General features: G+C 39.8%; 1 protein-coding gene across 2 annotated transcripts in view; it reads right to left on the minus strand.

Annotated features, from left to right (window-relative positions):
- Window positions 1-16,552, minus strand: part of LOC309882391 (protein FAM169B-like) — a 53,712-nt gene that overhangs the window by 35,458 nt on the left and 1,702 nt on the right. For both annotated transcript variants that reach the window (XR_014318282.1, XM_082769460.1), the window contains exons 2-3: window positions 5,855-5,988; window positions 2,956-3,055 (exon numbers count right to left, since the gene is read on the minus strand). Coding sequence is in view for 1 of the 2 variants with exons in the window: in XM_082769460.1 (XP_082625586.1) it covers window positions 2,956-3,055; window positions 5,855-5,988 (234 nt within the window). In the remaining variant the exon portion in view is untranslated. The remainder of the gene's footprint in view (window positions 1-2,955; window positions 3,056-5,854; window positions 5,989-16,552) is intronic.

Here is a 16,552-nt window from a genome sequence, read left to right on the forward strand (position 1 = left end):
TCTCCCCCACCTGGATGAAACCACAGTTCACAAGACAACTGTAAAGTTCAGGGGAGGATAAAGAACCTTGCAACCTGCTTAATGTTTTAACTTACTGCCCGTGTCCTTAACTAATGGTGACTGAATTTATAAATAGTGCTTTTTTTCTGAAGAAATTGGATTTGAAACAATTTGATCTGTTCACTGGACAGCACAAAAGGTTCTAGAGGTAAGCAAATCCAGCTGGACTTGTCATGTTAACAGAATCTCCTGCTTTAAGTCAATACTTAATCTACTGAACAGTGGGAAAAAAATATTTGGAAAAAATCCCTTAAAATGGATATACCTATATGCGTAGGTATAAACACACACCCCAACCAACTTCAGAGAACTAATGAAAATGTATTAACATTCACCTAAAGAACAAAGTCAAGTCAGTCCAATTTGATGTGTGTAGGAAGGTTGGCCACATGTTTATAGCATATAGAATCCAGAAACAAAGAACTTCCAGTAATGTCCTTTAAATCATACTTTTAAAAGGAAATAGTTGAAGCCAGATGGTATAGGCCTTAAATTTCTAGACCTACTATTCTCTGTAACTGTTTCTGGGACCGTGGGTGACACAAGTTTAAGTTTTGCAAGGTGGACACAGTCATCAGCCAGCCTGTTGTTTATAACACAATGAAGTGTTTATTCTGCTAGGTTTAAGCTTTTAATGTAGATAACTATCATATAATTTAGTCTCCAGCGTGGACTTGTTTGACTTGTTCCTTGTGGGAAACCTTTACTTTTCCATGGACAAGTATCTCACTAATACATGTTGTTCCCATTCCCATATTCAACTGAAAATTTGTGCTCAGTGCATCGCTTTCACTTGCATTTATTTAATAATTCTCTATTTTCATGTTGCAGTTGTTACATAAACCCACTCCTCTTCTGCAGCCTAAACTATCTTAATGCTGTTTTCAACTACCTTCAATAGTCAGTAAGTATGCACAGCTGCACTCCGTGCAAGTTTGGCCTCTGGTGTAGACGCTTCTCTCCTTTATCACACCAGTGCCTATCTCTCCTCAGAAAAAATGTTAATGGAATAGATAAATTCATGTTAGGAAAGTACTTCGATCTCAGTAGTTTCAGAGGAACCATAAAGTCTTTTGACTACACTTTTATCTTCGAAAGGTCTCCCACCTTCAACTATGCGAATCACAGCCCATCAGTGAAGCTCCAATTGAAAGCGTATGTAAAAGGAGCTGGGAAACTTTGCAGAGTTCACCTCTAACCACAGATGATTTTAATCTGATTTTTGTTCTTATGAAGAAGTGACCCGATTGCTTTGTTTGGACTGAGCAATGAATACTTAAGTTACACTAATAGTTCCTGTACTAGGAGAGATCATTACCTGACACTCTTTAAAACTGAACACAGAATGCTGAACTTGTTTGCCTTGCCTTTGTTGTATTATTAAAAATACTGGCTGCCAAAGCCTTTCAGGCATAAGTTATAGGTTATCCTTTCAGAAATACATATATGTGTTTTTAGTGACAGATGTCATTAGTTTGCTGCTGCATTTGGAAGCTGAAAAGTTAAGAGATTACAGAATCAGGGCTTTGTGTGGATTCCCTTATATGAGTGACACAGAGCCAACACACAGGTTCACAACTTTGTTGTAGATGTTCCAAAAACTGCATAGCCTGTCACTTTACAACAGCTCCAAAACTCTTTAACCTAGGTGGGTCACAACCTGTGCTTTTGGTACTATGCAACTTGGAGTCAACTTTCCAGTTCATGACGAGTATCAAGGGCTGATAAATTTTCTGCATTTGCAGTTTTACAAATCCTATAGTCAAAGATGCTTGCCTAAGCGAGTAAGTAGGAAGAAGGCAGCCAGTGTCTGAAAACACTGAAACCCTGAGAGTGGTAAGAGAAAGCTTACATACAATGATTGTTCAGTTCTTAAGAACCTGTTGATACTCTAAGCAGTGATTCCTGAAACAGCATGTGCTTCCTGGTGCTTCTGACTTCTACCACCTGTAACTCAGTTGTAGTGTATCCCTATCACATGGCTGCAACAGGAAAACACCAGCACTACTAGTAGTAAGTAACACAAAGCTGGTAGAGTTTAAAGGAAATATTGGGAAAACTGCCAAATAAAATGGATTTAACTCAATTTCTCAGCCCTGTTTCACTCCAAATTTACTCCACACACATCAGTACCAAAAATAGAAGGTAATTAAATCTAGAAATGAAGACACCACAAAAGAAAAACAATATGAATAAGAATCAGTAAGACCTGATACAATTTCAGCCTTCTAGTACTTAAAGGGGGCCTACAAGAAAGATGGGGAGACACATCAGCGAGCATAGTGATAGGACAAGAGGTAATGGTTTTATACTAAAAGAGGGTAGATTTAGAGTAGACATTAGAAAGAAATTCTTCACAAACAGAGTGGTGAGGCACTGGCACGGGTTGCCCAGAGAAGCTGTCAATGCCCCATCCCTGGAAGTGTTCAAGACCAGGCTGGATGGGACCTGGGCAACCTGATCCAGTGGGAGGTGTCCCTGGCATGGCAGGGGGATTGCAATGATCTTTAAGGTCCCTTCCAAGTCAAACCATTCTAGGATTCTGTGATATACATTTGTTCGTTTCAGCATTTCAGAATTCTATCCGAACTATAACACGTTAAATTTCACATCATCCTGTATTAGAAAAAAAAACATATTCAGAAAGAATAAGGGATTTACCTGAGGTCATTTCTCATCTACTAGCAGAGCTATGCTTAGAATCCAAAAGCTCTGACTGTCAATCACCCCTTTTAATTATTAGCCCACCGAAACAAATCCCTGACAGGTAAACTGAATCTGCTTCATATTCAAAACAAAATCCAAAATATTTAAGTATATAAACCAGCAGACCAATTTAAAAGTAAAAAGAAAGTACAACTACTCGAATTTCAAAATATTTTGACCAATTCTAACCTGTCTCTTTATCCTGTGGATCAGTTAACAGCAACATTTTGCAAGTAGGATTATTTCGGTAGAGAGGGACAAAACACACACAGGAATCTTCAAGTTTAACCTAAAAAATAAACAAGCCCTGTAGCTGTTTGTACTGCAAAGCCGGCAAGAAGTACTTCAAGTATTAGATGCATTTACGGTATGTTTTACTAACATGCATAGTATATGCTTAGCACAACATCCTCTCAATCCTGAACTAAGCCACTAAATGATACACACCTAATATTATCAGTAAGCAATTTAAAAGAAATCAGCTAAAGTTAGTGAAGGCCTTCATACTGACTCACTACAATTAGTACCTAACGTGGCTTTGAACTCTGTTACATGCGGACAAATGGTGTTATGAAAGACCAGACACATTTGTATCAAATGAAAACAAATATAACTTGCACTTCTCTCAGCATTGTCCAGCTGAGCACTTGTGGTGTTTTGCAAACAATGAATTAAGCCTCAGGGCATAGGGAGTATCAAAGCACTAGGGCAGTGCCTGGGCAGTTTATCTGTGAGGCACAGGGAGGGGAGATAATTGGCACAAGGTGGTTATGTTGCGGGGAAAGCTCAGATCAAAATGCAGCTCTCAACCTTTCATTCTTAGACTAAACTTCTAAATGATGTGACACATAAACACCAAATTACTATGCTCAAGCAGCTCTATATGCATAGAGATGACGATTTCCATATGAATATTGCAAATGCTCCCATGGAAGTTTAGGTACAGGCAAAGAGCGTGCATAATTTAGCACAGTATGTACTGTACTTTCAAAAATCTGGTCCATTGTGTATGTGTGGGTGTGCCTCTCTCTCTAATTGCACCCATTTGTCAGTTTGCTATGAAACTCAAATCAGTCATGTGATACATTTAATATTTCTTGGTGCATGGAAGAAGTAGTATGAATATGATTACTCGAGATAACAACTTTAAGCTGAAACCAGTGTTCACTAGTTTGTCAGTGGCGGAATCCTGGGATCATCTGTGCAAACACTGGACTCCTGGAAGTAACTGAGAACTGCCTGAAATCTGTATTCATGAGCTCTCTGAAATCTCAGCATGTTCAGGGGATTCAGCCTTTCTTTGCATGCTACAAATACAACAACAGCACGGGTATCATTATGGCAACCGGGAGCATTTCTATAATGAAAAGGCCAGTACTATTTCCAATACTGCTATGATTGTTATTTTGTTTTGTAAGGTAATGTGCACTTTCACGGGTGCTAATAACATCAGGATGAGCCAAGCATAGCTTTCTCTTTTTGAACTCTGCCAACATGCTTCCTTCCTGACTTGCAATAATCCTTGTTATTTTTGCACTGAATGCTTGACCAAAGACCATGACATACCAAAAAGAAGTTCTGTGACCTGAGCAAGTGGGCTGACAGACACTAATTATGCATGGTTGCTTGTCCTGCCACTTGAAACCTGCTTTAGTTCAGATGCACACAGACAGGGGAAGCAAAAAAAAAAAAAAGAAAAAAAAGCTAGTAACTACAGCCAATTATTCAACCACAGAAATCCTCATCCTTCAGGTTGTAGGTACACAGCAGAGATTGTTAGCTCTGATGTTCTCTGGGAATGGGGGCTTAACTGTATTACATTTAATTCATTTTTAATTACAAAATATCAGCATTCATTGAAATATTTATTATAGAGTATAAGGGAAAAACAATACAGCATGAACATTACCATTACTTATGCCCTTGACTAGCTGTCTGACTGCAGATCAGATTAGACCTGAATTAAATGAATGCAAAGAGAAATGTGTTGCTATGAGACTCAAATCAGTCATGTGACATATTTAAGGTCTGATGACAAGCCACGGAATCAAAACAGTTCTGAATCAAAAGCCAGAAGTCCTCCTTTAACTGATCTCACTGTGTCTAATTAGTGCAGAAATATATACAGCACTGCCTGGGATGTTATCTTACCCTCCTTTCTAATGGAAGAACAAATAAGCTCCTAAAAGTATAACCAGGCATGAAAGGCTGAGCTAAGGACAGAGAAGCCCTCAACTGGGTTCTCTTTGAATTTTGGGGTTTGTTTGTATTTAACCCTACATGGTCCACTAGAGGGCATTAAAAGAATATTTAAAGCTAGTTACATTCCCTGCTCAAAGATGTAGCTGCCCACCTGAAATAGCATTTTTCTGGAATCTACTACATACTATTTTCCTAAACTGTGGAAAAGCCACCATATCCCAACCACTTATTTCAACTAACACACTTACTGTTTTGATGGTACAAAACCAGGTAGTCCAGTACACCTTTTATCATCTAGAAAATGCCCAGCATGGAAGGTTTCTCACATTAACTGAAGTCAGAATTTTTAACAGGCCAATTCCCTCATCCCCAGTCCATTCTTCAGGTGCCTTGGGAATGGAATCTTTTAAAGCACTAGCACCTGCAGCATTTATACCATCTGTCAGTTACAGCTGATCTGAACTGGGAGAACCCATATTCAATACTATCAATACAATTATTAGAAAGGATGAAAATAGAAAATAGACTATACAACAACACCTGTGTAAACTGCATATTAGAGGCAGAATACAGAGCAGAGCCCTGATACAAACCTCTACCAAATTCACTTTTGATTCAGCCCTGTGAGGAGGCAGGTCAAAGTGTAAAGTTCAGCTAAGTACTTGAAACCCTCACCCACACTTGGAGGGTTTTAGGACTTGGAGTTTAAGCTTATCTCTAATTCGCAGCACACAAACTGTTTGAAATAATGCAGAATTTGCTGATTTTAAGAGATTTGTAATCTGGCCATACCAGTTTACCCCTATTCACAGACACATCATGAACACAACCAACAAGCTAGTTTGCAAGTACCCTACTTGTAGAATAAAAAATATCAGGCTATTACCTTTTCTCTTCCAGGGATAGAAAAAACATCACGAGTGGATGATGACTGCTTCAAGAGTTTTTCATAATATGTCTCAGCATCTGCTTGCAGAGCCTCTGGATCTCCCACTACTGTATCTACCAAGTAAAGGCAACCTGCAGTTAAAATAAAACACATGATATTTTTTTTAGTTTTAAAGTGAGCTAATAAATACGAATGTTAAAACCACAGTTTTCTCAGCAGTTGATTTTTGTAAATGGGCCCTCACCATTCCCATTGGAGCCTTTTGTAATCGTAGTCTGAAACAAGAAGTCTGGTAAAATTCTATCTATTTGCTATCTACCTCTTGACATGCAATTTTACAAAGTACAACCGTGACAGCATCAAATCACATTTGCCTCGTCTGAATTCAACAAGCAGAGTTTTAAATTTCTCTAGGTGTAAGTAAATCGCTTTAAAGCTATAAGAAGAAAATTCTTCAAAGCACAGCCTGAATTTTAGTACTGTCCACAAATACAACAGGAACAGAATTCCAAAGCTTCCACAGTTTCTTGGAAGGCTGCCCCTTTATGTGACTGTTCGTGATCTGTAGTATATTGTTAGTTATCTCCCCCTCTCTTTTTTTTTCTGCCATTTCAATCGGGCAATTTTACAACAATCGAGTAATGTCAAAAAATACCAAAATATTTACCCACAGAAGGGCTCCCAAAATAACAACTACAACCTTTTATGCAACATAACTTTCAATCCACGTGCCTCAATACTGTAGGATTCATGCAAGGTATTTGTTAATTGCATGCAAATAAAAATTACATACATCTGATGCCTGCTACGTAAATGCAAATTCCAGGAGAAGCCAAGCATCCTCTTTCTGATACAAGAAATCAGACTGATTGGTGGTTCATCACCAGCTGAAGAACATTAGAGGCAATGGGTTAGCAGTCAAAACAGTATTCTGCCAGTTGCCTGCCACAGAAAGGAAATATTTGCTATTTAAGATCATTTCAATCAACAAGCCATGCCTGCAACTCTTATAAGGCCCAAACTGAGGACAAGATCTTCTACCACACAGCTATAGTTTGAGTCTTAGCTCTAAATCCTCCATTTTTAATAAAGGTTTGCTTTCACATGGCAGTTCCTGTGACCCAAGTTTAATGTGAAATAACTAATCTGATACTAAGTGCAAAGTAAATGGCTGAGACAACAGTCTTCTGAGGGCCACTGTAGGAGCTATTTATATCGAGATTCAGAAACTATGGATCATGAAAGTACAATACTGAAAACTACACCTTTCCATGTAAAAACAGGAGCACGGGACGTGCAGTACCAGGGGAGACTTCATCCACTGCCCCGCCGTTCTGCCCCAGCACTGCTCAGTAACCGATTCCTTACCAAAAAGTAAGAAACTACAACTGATAATGCACCATGACCCAGCACAGCTAAAAATACTTTAAACACTGTTTCCCTGCCCTTTGCAGGCAATCAGCTTACATCCTGATAAGGCTTGATAGCAAAGCTCTGCAGTCAGACTGCTGAACAGAAGCTACTCTGCTGTCACAAGATGGGAGAAAGAAGCATTGCAACACCGGCAAGTTGAGTCACTTCATAAAATCCCAGCCAGTATTTAGCACTAGCAGCTGTTTTTTTCTGCAGCGACCTTCCCCACCATGCTGGGTAACACCACCAAGCAAAGAAGCCATATAAGGGAAGGAAGAAATAAGGCAGAAATTAAACATTATTATTTAAAACTTACGTAATTTACTGAAGTAAACTTCCTAGGATTTTTTTTTTTTTAACAAAAGAGCAACATGTAAGATTTAAGTTTAGCACAAAGAAAAATATTGATCATGCTGATAAATAACACTCATGAGATGCAGCTTACGAGGCTATATCCTGCCACTGCAAGGCCAAAGCAACTTAATAAGCACTTTAAAGCTGTCTCCTCACTGAACAAAACAACCAGCACCTTCAAATTTACACTAACCTAATATACTGGTACCTAATCTACTGGTATTCTAAAGTAATAGAAATCCATTTGAACAATAAAATATTGTCACAAATTAAATAATGAGGCATTAGAGAAAACTTATGATCAACACTGCCTTAATACAGCTTTCCACAGATTAATTTTTTCTCTAAAAATTGCTTTTAGACTTTCATTTAACTTGTCTTTCCTGTGTAATATTCTGAAAATGCTATGTTAGAAGCACGTGTTCCTATAAAGGGTCATGAATTAAACAAATCTGTTCCAACTTCGATAAATATGGGGGGATCCTTCAGGACAATGTGGAGCAGGTGTCTAACTTTTGGTGCCCTGGAGTGCCCTCAAGAAGTCAGTTGTGCTAAGGCTGGGTTTTGTGAACATGCCCCAAAACCTGCACACCTGTGCACAACCACTAGGGCTTCTCAACTGCCAGGGCAGGAGAAAGATCACGGAGGTAGCTTCAGTTTATGTTAACTGAAGCTTTCCGCAGTACAAAGCAAAGAAGCTATATTGCCTCTTCCATGTATGCCCCTTTCACATGCATTTTGTCTATAAAAACAAACAAAAAAGTGACAACGTCTAACCATAACTATAATTATTAGGCATTTGACTACAGCAGTAATTATTGCTGGCTAGCAGGACATTACAAAGGTTCCAAAATCAATTGCAAAATAATTTAACTTTGCTTTAAAAGGAAAGCAGCTATTCTCCTGCGAGTGCTTCGGTCTGAGGCCCCTACCAGCATCCAGGGATCCCAGACTTGCAATTTGCCGAGGACAGCCCTTTACCCCAATTTGAATTAGAGGATTTCATATGAATCTGATCTTAGGTAGCGACAACAAAAGAGCCCATTGTAGCAGCCTGACAGCTAGGGAGAAACAGCCCCGAGCACAAAGGGTTACGTCTGGGCGGGGAAGGAGCAGGGGAGCGGAGGGGGGCAGCAGGGGTGAGTCATAAAAAAGGGGCCTCCTGCTGCAGCCACAGAGCGAGGGCCCTGAACTAGGAGCAGAGTAAATGTAGAACGGGAGGCCTACTGCGTTACAGGGCTTCCAGGCATTCATACTGTGGAGGCTGCCATCGTACATAGCCAATGCTGGTAAAGAGGGTGAGTGCATCACATGGACTGGTGCAACAGTGGTGTGAGGACGCGTTTACAACAGACAGGTCCAAATCTGGAGTTTTAGGGAGCTCCAGCATCCAGATAAAGAGGAGGAAGTGTGCACAGATCCACTGGAAAAAAAAGACTCATCCAGAGATAAATGAATGAATTGAAATAGAAATCTGATGGCCATGTTTCCATCTCTAGCATACAAAATGGATTTTAAAGCACAAACTAACGTGGTAATTCTGCTTCTGCTCTCGTTTGTTTCCATGGAGCAGGCTGGGCCGCGTACTCAAGCTACTACGTGTAAGTGCATCTGCTCACTCTGGTGCTGTGCCATCAATTTCTGCTAAGAATCTGGTACCTGAAAGGAAAAGCTGCAGCTATACAGGCAGCCAGGCACTGCCTGTGCTCCATCATCCTTAGGGGACACTCACAGCACTGAGAGGCACCTCACTCAGCCTACACCACCACGCTCCTCTGCTGATCGGCACAAACCAAGGCCCCCGTTCCAGCCCTGATCCTTAAACTCAATTTTTGTCTAACCCCACTTGTAATCCACCTCCGATTTCCTCCAGAACAGAGAGCTGGATTTTATGGGTGCTTCATGAAGTGGACAAATGTTCTTGTAAAGGTAAAAGTCAGACAAAGAGCAGCTTGCTTAGGATCCAAAAAAATCAATACGTGTGAATCGAGACAGATATGACTGGCATTCTGACGTCCTGCATCAAGCAGATACATAACAACTGGAAGCACAAAACAGAAGGCAATACTCTATCTTGAGCTAGAAATTGATTTTCGTGGACTAGAGACAGACCCCATCGTTACAGACTCAGCAAGAATGTCATTTGATAACTTGAAGTAAGCAGGAAATATTTTTCCATGGGTAAAAGAATGTATTCTCGATACAACAGAAAACACATGGTGCACACACTTGGATGTGAAATTCCACAAGTGAGACTGCAGAGTGCAGGAATGCCCGAAGGTAAATGAAATGCCTCGACTGATTCTTTTTGACAATTCTTCTACATCCTCTGCAGCTAAACCCTACATCATAATAGAAATAACTTAACTAGAGTATAGATAACTGCAGGCTAACATGCACGGGATGCTACAGCAGTTTAAATCACTATCACGTTCCTCGAGCTCTTTTTGACTAGTCACTTCAGTACCTATGGATTAGTTTTACCGTTTTCTCACTATCTAACAAATCAGTTACAACTCGGCACAATCAACTCCATCTCTTCATTAAAATGCTTTAAATACTCATTTAGATTTCAAATTAGTGTGCACTGCCAATTTACTTTGTCCCATTGATCAAGAACCCAACATGCAATTTATTAAACAAGAGATACTTGCTTTAGTAGCTAAGAATTTTCTGTTCCTGCGTTCATACGTAGCTTATCAGGACTGGGTCCCTAAGCCAACACGTTGGTGACGCAGACATTTGGGACCTGACACACCACCGAGTTGGCAAAGATCCGTTAAGGTGTGCCGATACTTCCAAGAAAGTGTTAGTTGTTGAAAAGAGGATTTCAGAAATTCATAAGAGCATTTAGGATGCAGCTGGATTTGTGAAGCGAAATACATCAACCTCACTGTAGATGAAGCGTTAAAAGAGTGTTGTGTCTGAAGTGAATTAATCATTTATCCTACAACTACTTTTTCATGTTCTACAAACAGAGGGAACGACAGTACACGCATCCATTAAGTGGGTGTTTACAGAAGAGCTATCAGTCACCGCATGATCAGTACCTGGATCGTGCATCTTAGTGTATGTGGTTGTGCAAATGTGCATTGCGTTTATACATGAAAGAATGAAAAATACTCAGATGGGATTATTAATGGTAACAGACAAAAATAACCGAGCAGTCCTAACTTCTAAGTCTCATTAGTTTTTATTCAATTTTGCCGTTTGTTGTGCTTGGAATAGCAGTACTGGTTTCGTTTATTTATTGGCTTTATTTGCATGCCAATATATTTCACAATTTAAAAAAAAAAAAAAAGAAAAAAAAAAAAAGAAAAAAAAACTTCAGCAGGTTTTAAGTGTTCCTGATGGTATCATGGGTTTTTGCTGTCCAAGAACTATTTTCCACATTTTTTTTTGTAATCAAAAACCACTTCACAATACGTAACAAACATACGTACACCAACGCAAAAAGTCTGCATATCAAATCAATATTTAGGAGGGCATGTTCTTGTAATTAAACCAGGCAACTAAGATTTATTCTTACCACAGGTGTGTTTTTGTGGCCCCCAACAAATCACTTTATCTTCTGTCTGGGTTGTTATCACTTAAGTGTACGCCTTATCTACCACTTCAAAAGGGCGTGACGTTTTTCATATCAGTCCCTCTGAAGTCACAACATGAAAAGACAAAGAAATCATGTAGCATAAATCGTTCTCTGTTCTCCCGTGGCCTGTCGCTGCCACACTATGGCAGCAAACCCACAACAGCGTCTCAGATCTGAAGATAACATTTTTTGCTCCCGTAAATTGAGTACACGTAACAGAAGTACTTTCCATTACCCTCGCACAGGAGCGGGAGCTCTGCGTTAAACGGCAGCGCTTAACACCAACTTCTCCCTTCCTTCCAAGGGACTTGAACAGCTCTGTGCATGTGGTTATCATTAGACAACCATATTTGTTTAACCTTTCAAAGGAAGGAAGAGGTCTTTGGCATGTTCCCGGGAGTACACGCAGAACCTAACTCTCATATCCTGAATTTAATTGAGCAACTTCATGTCAAAAAGCCCGAGCTGGAGTGTAAGTGAAACTTCAGCACCGTAACAATGTGTGGTGGCAGTGGAGCTATGGGCAAAGGCTGCGGTGTGATATCTGTCCAACCTGGCAAGGCAGCCCTTAACCACACGCTGTACATCATTAATGAAAACAATGTTCTGCCCCACTGCATTACTTTTCACCATTACTAACAGAGCAATCACTCTTGGAAGGTAAAGGATGAAAAAAATGCGTTGGCATCAGCATCGCTCTAAGCCTTGAGCCAAAAATGCCATTTATGTTTTAAATGTAATTCTATCATAATTCAAATGGTGAAAAAGGTCTCAAGAGACAAACTAAATATAAGTTTCTGACTGCAGATAATTTTCTGCTGTGGAATCAATAAATTAAGGCAGAAGTGAAGGGAAATAATCCTAATCCCATCCCCAATTAAGAAACCAAACAGTTTAAATACGAGTTCAGCTGTAGCTTTACATGTCGTTATTGCAAATTCTGCAACTTATGAAATGGAAAAAAAAAAAATAGACAATGGAATTAAATAATTGATTTAATTACTTAGCTCATTTTGGAAAAGCGCCCGGATGAAACCACGTTATTTAAAATGTTTTCAAATCTAGGAAAGCAAGTGTACATTGAAGGGATCACATAATGGCATTAATCAACCCAAACCTGCAGTGGTCCTGTGCTACAAACAGGTTTCAACTGCGTGTTTTCCTTCAGATGGATATTCAGCAGGGTTATACTTAAAAAAAATAAAAAATAAAGCCACACCCAACTCATAGTACAGATAAATTGAAATACATCTGTGTAAACAGGCTCCCCCTGCCACATTATACACAAACTGCACATCTGGGCTGGCATGTTTTGCACAAAGCTCTAACCTAATGTAATTGAGAAAAGCTGAGATATTACGGCCCAGAAACAGACTTCATAAATAAATACCGTAGCGTACTGTGAAAACATGGAAATGCTACCAGCTGTAACTATGACATATCAGGAATTCGACCTCCTGCACATGTAACTCTCTTCTTCACAGAGCATAGATGCTAGAAAGAGGTAGGGAGAACAACTCAGGGAAGATACAGTCCTGAAGAGAAGCGACCTTCAGGACCATAATCCATGCAGGCTGGAAGGTTCCAGTTCACACCAGGCTTTCATCAAGGAAATTTCATTGACTCCAAGGTATTGCTGCTCTTAGGTCTGAATCTGTGAACATCTCAGCTAGGTTCTTAATATAACTAATTTCAGCTACTGAAGACAGGGGAGGTAACAGTAGTAAGGATTTCCTTGCATATGTAAGAAAGATCTTTGAATTGTCTAACAATTATTTGTCTATGCCTAAACAAAATGGAATATACAAGCCAAAATGAACTTCTCCAAAACAACTGCATCCACATCAGGGGCTTTTTCCAGCACAACTCTGTCCGTGCTACATCTCACTTCATCAGACCCATAGCCAAAATAGCTATGCCAGCAGAAACTCCTATTTCCCAGCATGACCTCAAATTTGAGTCTGACTCTCAAAAATCTAAGCAAAGAAGGAATGGGGGGCCCCAAATGACACTGAGATGTATCACTGAAGTACCTTCATCGTTCAAAGAGGCTGACTAGAAAGAAAAACTACAACAAAGGTTCAGTAAACAGCAGCAGAGCTTTTAGGAATCACAAGTTCAAATGTGATGTAATTAATTCAAGCCTTTACAAAGATGAACGGTAGAAAGGAGGACACAAATTGGCTAAAAGTCATCCCGTAACATAAGGGAAAAGGGGAAGACAATGTCTCCCATAGTGGCAAACAAGGAGTAGTGAAATGGTAGGAAATGACAACTGAGTTGGAAAATGGACTGACATGAAGACGATTTCATCCCATGGGGACAAGCCAGACAGACTGCCAGTTCGGCCAGTTTCAGAAAATACTCGTATTTTAAGACCAAGGAGCATTTGAAGTGATTACTAAAACACCCACCCTCAAAAACTGGCACCAGGACTAACATTTGAGCAGCACATTAAATACATTTCCTTGTTACTACCATCATTCAAAGCATGTGCAGGGAACCGAAGGCCACAAGGGCTACGCACAACCCCTATCTTCATCTCATGCAAACTGCACAAATATGTGCAGCATCCTGAAGGTTCCTGAAAGCCATCGTTTGCTATCAGAAAGGACATTCCCCAGGCAAATGATGCAGCAATGACAATACAAGACAACTAGCTCGATTTCCAGTGTTACCTATCTCAGATCCCCCATAATTTAAGTTGCAAATGTTTTGCATCTGAAAAATCTACTGCTCCCACCAGTAGAGTGCATAAGTCTACCTAAGATAGCTCAGCAGCCTCCCCAAATTGCTTGCAAAGCCAATTTGTACAGCCAGACTAATCTCAAAATAAAGCAATTAATTTGAGCAAAAAAAGGAAACAAAACAAAAATCCCTCTTTTCCATAACAATTTACACATTGCTAAATTTATTATGCAGCTGCAAATTAATACATCACCTTCACTAGCTATCACAAGCCTGTCTTGGAACTTCTTGCTAAGGCAAAAAATAAACAGCTGTACGTAGTGGAGAAAACATGTAAACATCTCTCTTGTTTCTCTGTGCCATTGTGTCAGCTATTCTACGTGTCTTTGAAGGTGCTCCAAAATCAGCAAGGCTCTGCTTCTGCTTTTCCTTTTTTTTTTTTTTTTTTTTTCCTCTCTTCTCTCTTTTTTCTTTTTTCTTTTTTTCATTTTGGGAGGAGGAAGAAGCAGAAGGACAGACTGGCAATAAAGGGCTACCTCTGTGCTCTTCACAGTAAAGCTGAGATTGTTTAAATTCAGTTTACACAAACTCTTCTGTAAGGACAAAAGAAACCACTGCTGGTGGTTAAAAATGCAAAAGGTTTTGATTGTAAGGGCTTGACAATCAGCCAAAGATATGACTAGGGGGAAAAAACACAGCAAGACAGCTATGACCAGAATGGAGGAAACAAGGAAAAACACATGGCCTGACTTCAGAGCAGAAAATTGACTTAGGCTTTGCATAAACGACAGCATACCTCAAAGCCTGCCTGATCCACAGCCTGCCTGGAATGAGAACATGTAGTCTAAAAGCAGAGCCTATTAAAAGGCATAATGTTTCTAAACGGCATCTGTTGCGTACTAATAAGCATTACTTAAAGGACACAGGCCTTAAATTGCTACCAAACGTGCACTTATCTGAAACTGCTGCAAGGCAATCATTACAAAAATGTCACATGACACCATGGGAATTTGAATAATATAAGATGTTTTTATTTAGTTTGGCTTGAAATCATTACAAAGAAAAAATATGGAGGCACTTTCTGAGATTTTGAGACTGTGGAACTTCACAGGAATGAAACACTAGCAAGAATTACATCAGCAGAGCCATTTGCCATCTGTTGTTGGTAATACTATAAAGACCAGCCACCAGACAGCAGTTTCGAAGGTTGCAAACACACAACATTTTTAAGCATCCGCAGACCGCTCGGTAAGCGAGCAGGACCCAGTTTACTTTCGGTATGTGTGACCTGAGGGTCTGCCAATCGTTTTGCGAAGACAGCAAAACCGTGAATTGCCACCACAAGTTTGGGAGTCTCCTGGTGCGCAACCATTATACAACGCAGAAAATATACCAGCCTGTTCTACACCAGTTCTTATAACATACTCATAAGCATAATGGCTGCACACCTCCCACTCGGAATTTAAACAGGCTAGACTTTCCCTGGTGTTGTTTGTTCTCTCATACTCTCCTCCCAAGGGAAGGAGAAGGTTCACTGCAGTGCTATTATGGGTAGGGACTCAGGTTTGTTTGCTGGGTTTTCACTGTGTTTTTTCTTTGAGAGAAGTATTTTGAAGGAGGTAGGATTTTGTTTCCTGCTTCTTTTCCTTCTAAGACATAACTATGTATTTATGTTAAAGCAAGGTTACAGTCATCTGCCTTGCCTGTGGCAGGGAAAGCGAGGAGGTTATGAAAATCCCTATCTCTCAGAGATACACACACGCCTCACTCTGAGGAAAAGTCTGCTTGTTTCATAGAGTTTAGTTATACTGAAGGAGTATGGTTGTTGATCAGACTCATCATAGAGCTTCAAGTAGCTTTCTCTAGATGTAGGGACCACATTCATAACACATAGCACATCTACACTACCAGAATTTTGAGTTTCTACCTTTCAGGGTGCTGACCTCCTCCTGCCTGTAAACTTTAACTGATTAACATGGATTTCATTGAGGGCAGGGAATTTTCCATCTACCTAGAGAGGCAGATGGAAATTTAAAGCTTCATTAGTGCAATTGTTGAACTAGATGTACAGGTTTGTCATGTGGCAACTATTTCCCAGGCGCCAGCATTGTATGTATTTTGTTACTCACTGAATGTCTTTTGTCGCCTTGTTGTTAGATGGTTAGCACATACAAGTCTGACTCTCAAAATGCTCTGAAATCAAAACTGACTTGTGGCAAGGCTGAATTTAAAACAAGAACCTCAAGTTCTATGTCAACATCTGGCCTGCTTTTCAATGGCAAGGTTTGTGAAGAACAGTTACAGGAATAGACCTCAAGAACAAGTAGAGTTGCGGCACCTCAGTTACAGCAGGGCACGAACTGAGAAGTACCACTTGCACAAGAAGAGCTAATGGCCGACTCCAGTATTTTCTTAAAGTGTTATATACCCAACCTGTTACCAACAGTTACATAATTACTTTAAACCTACCAATATTCAATTATTTAACTGCCAAAATTCAGACAACACCTGGAAACAATGTAATCCATTCAAAAAGAGGAAGGGAATGGAAGAACTATTTTAAACATTTCAGAATAATGAAAAAAAATGGGGAAAAAATGTTGACAGAACCTGAAGTGCCCAACAGTACATTTGCCTGGACATGAAAAAAT

Source organism: Aythya marila, assembly GCF_965140915.1.
Source record: "Aythya marila genome assembly, chromosome: 11".
In the NCBI taxonomy this organism is placed as follows: domain Eukaryota; kingdom Metazoa; phylum Chordata; class Aves; order Anseriformes; family Anatidae; genus Aythya; species Aythya marila.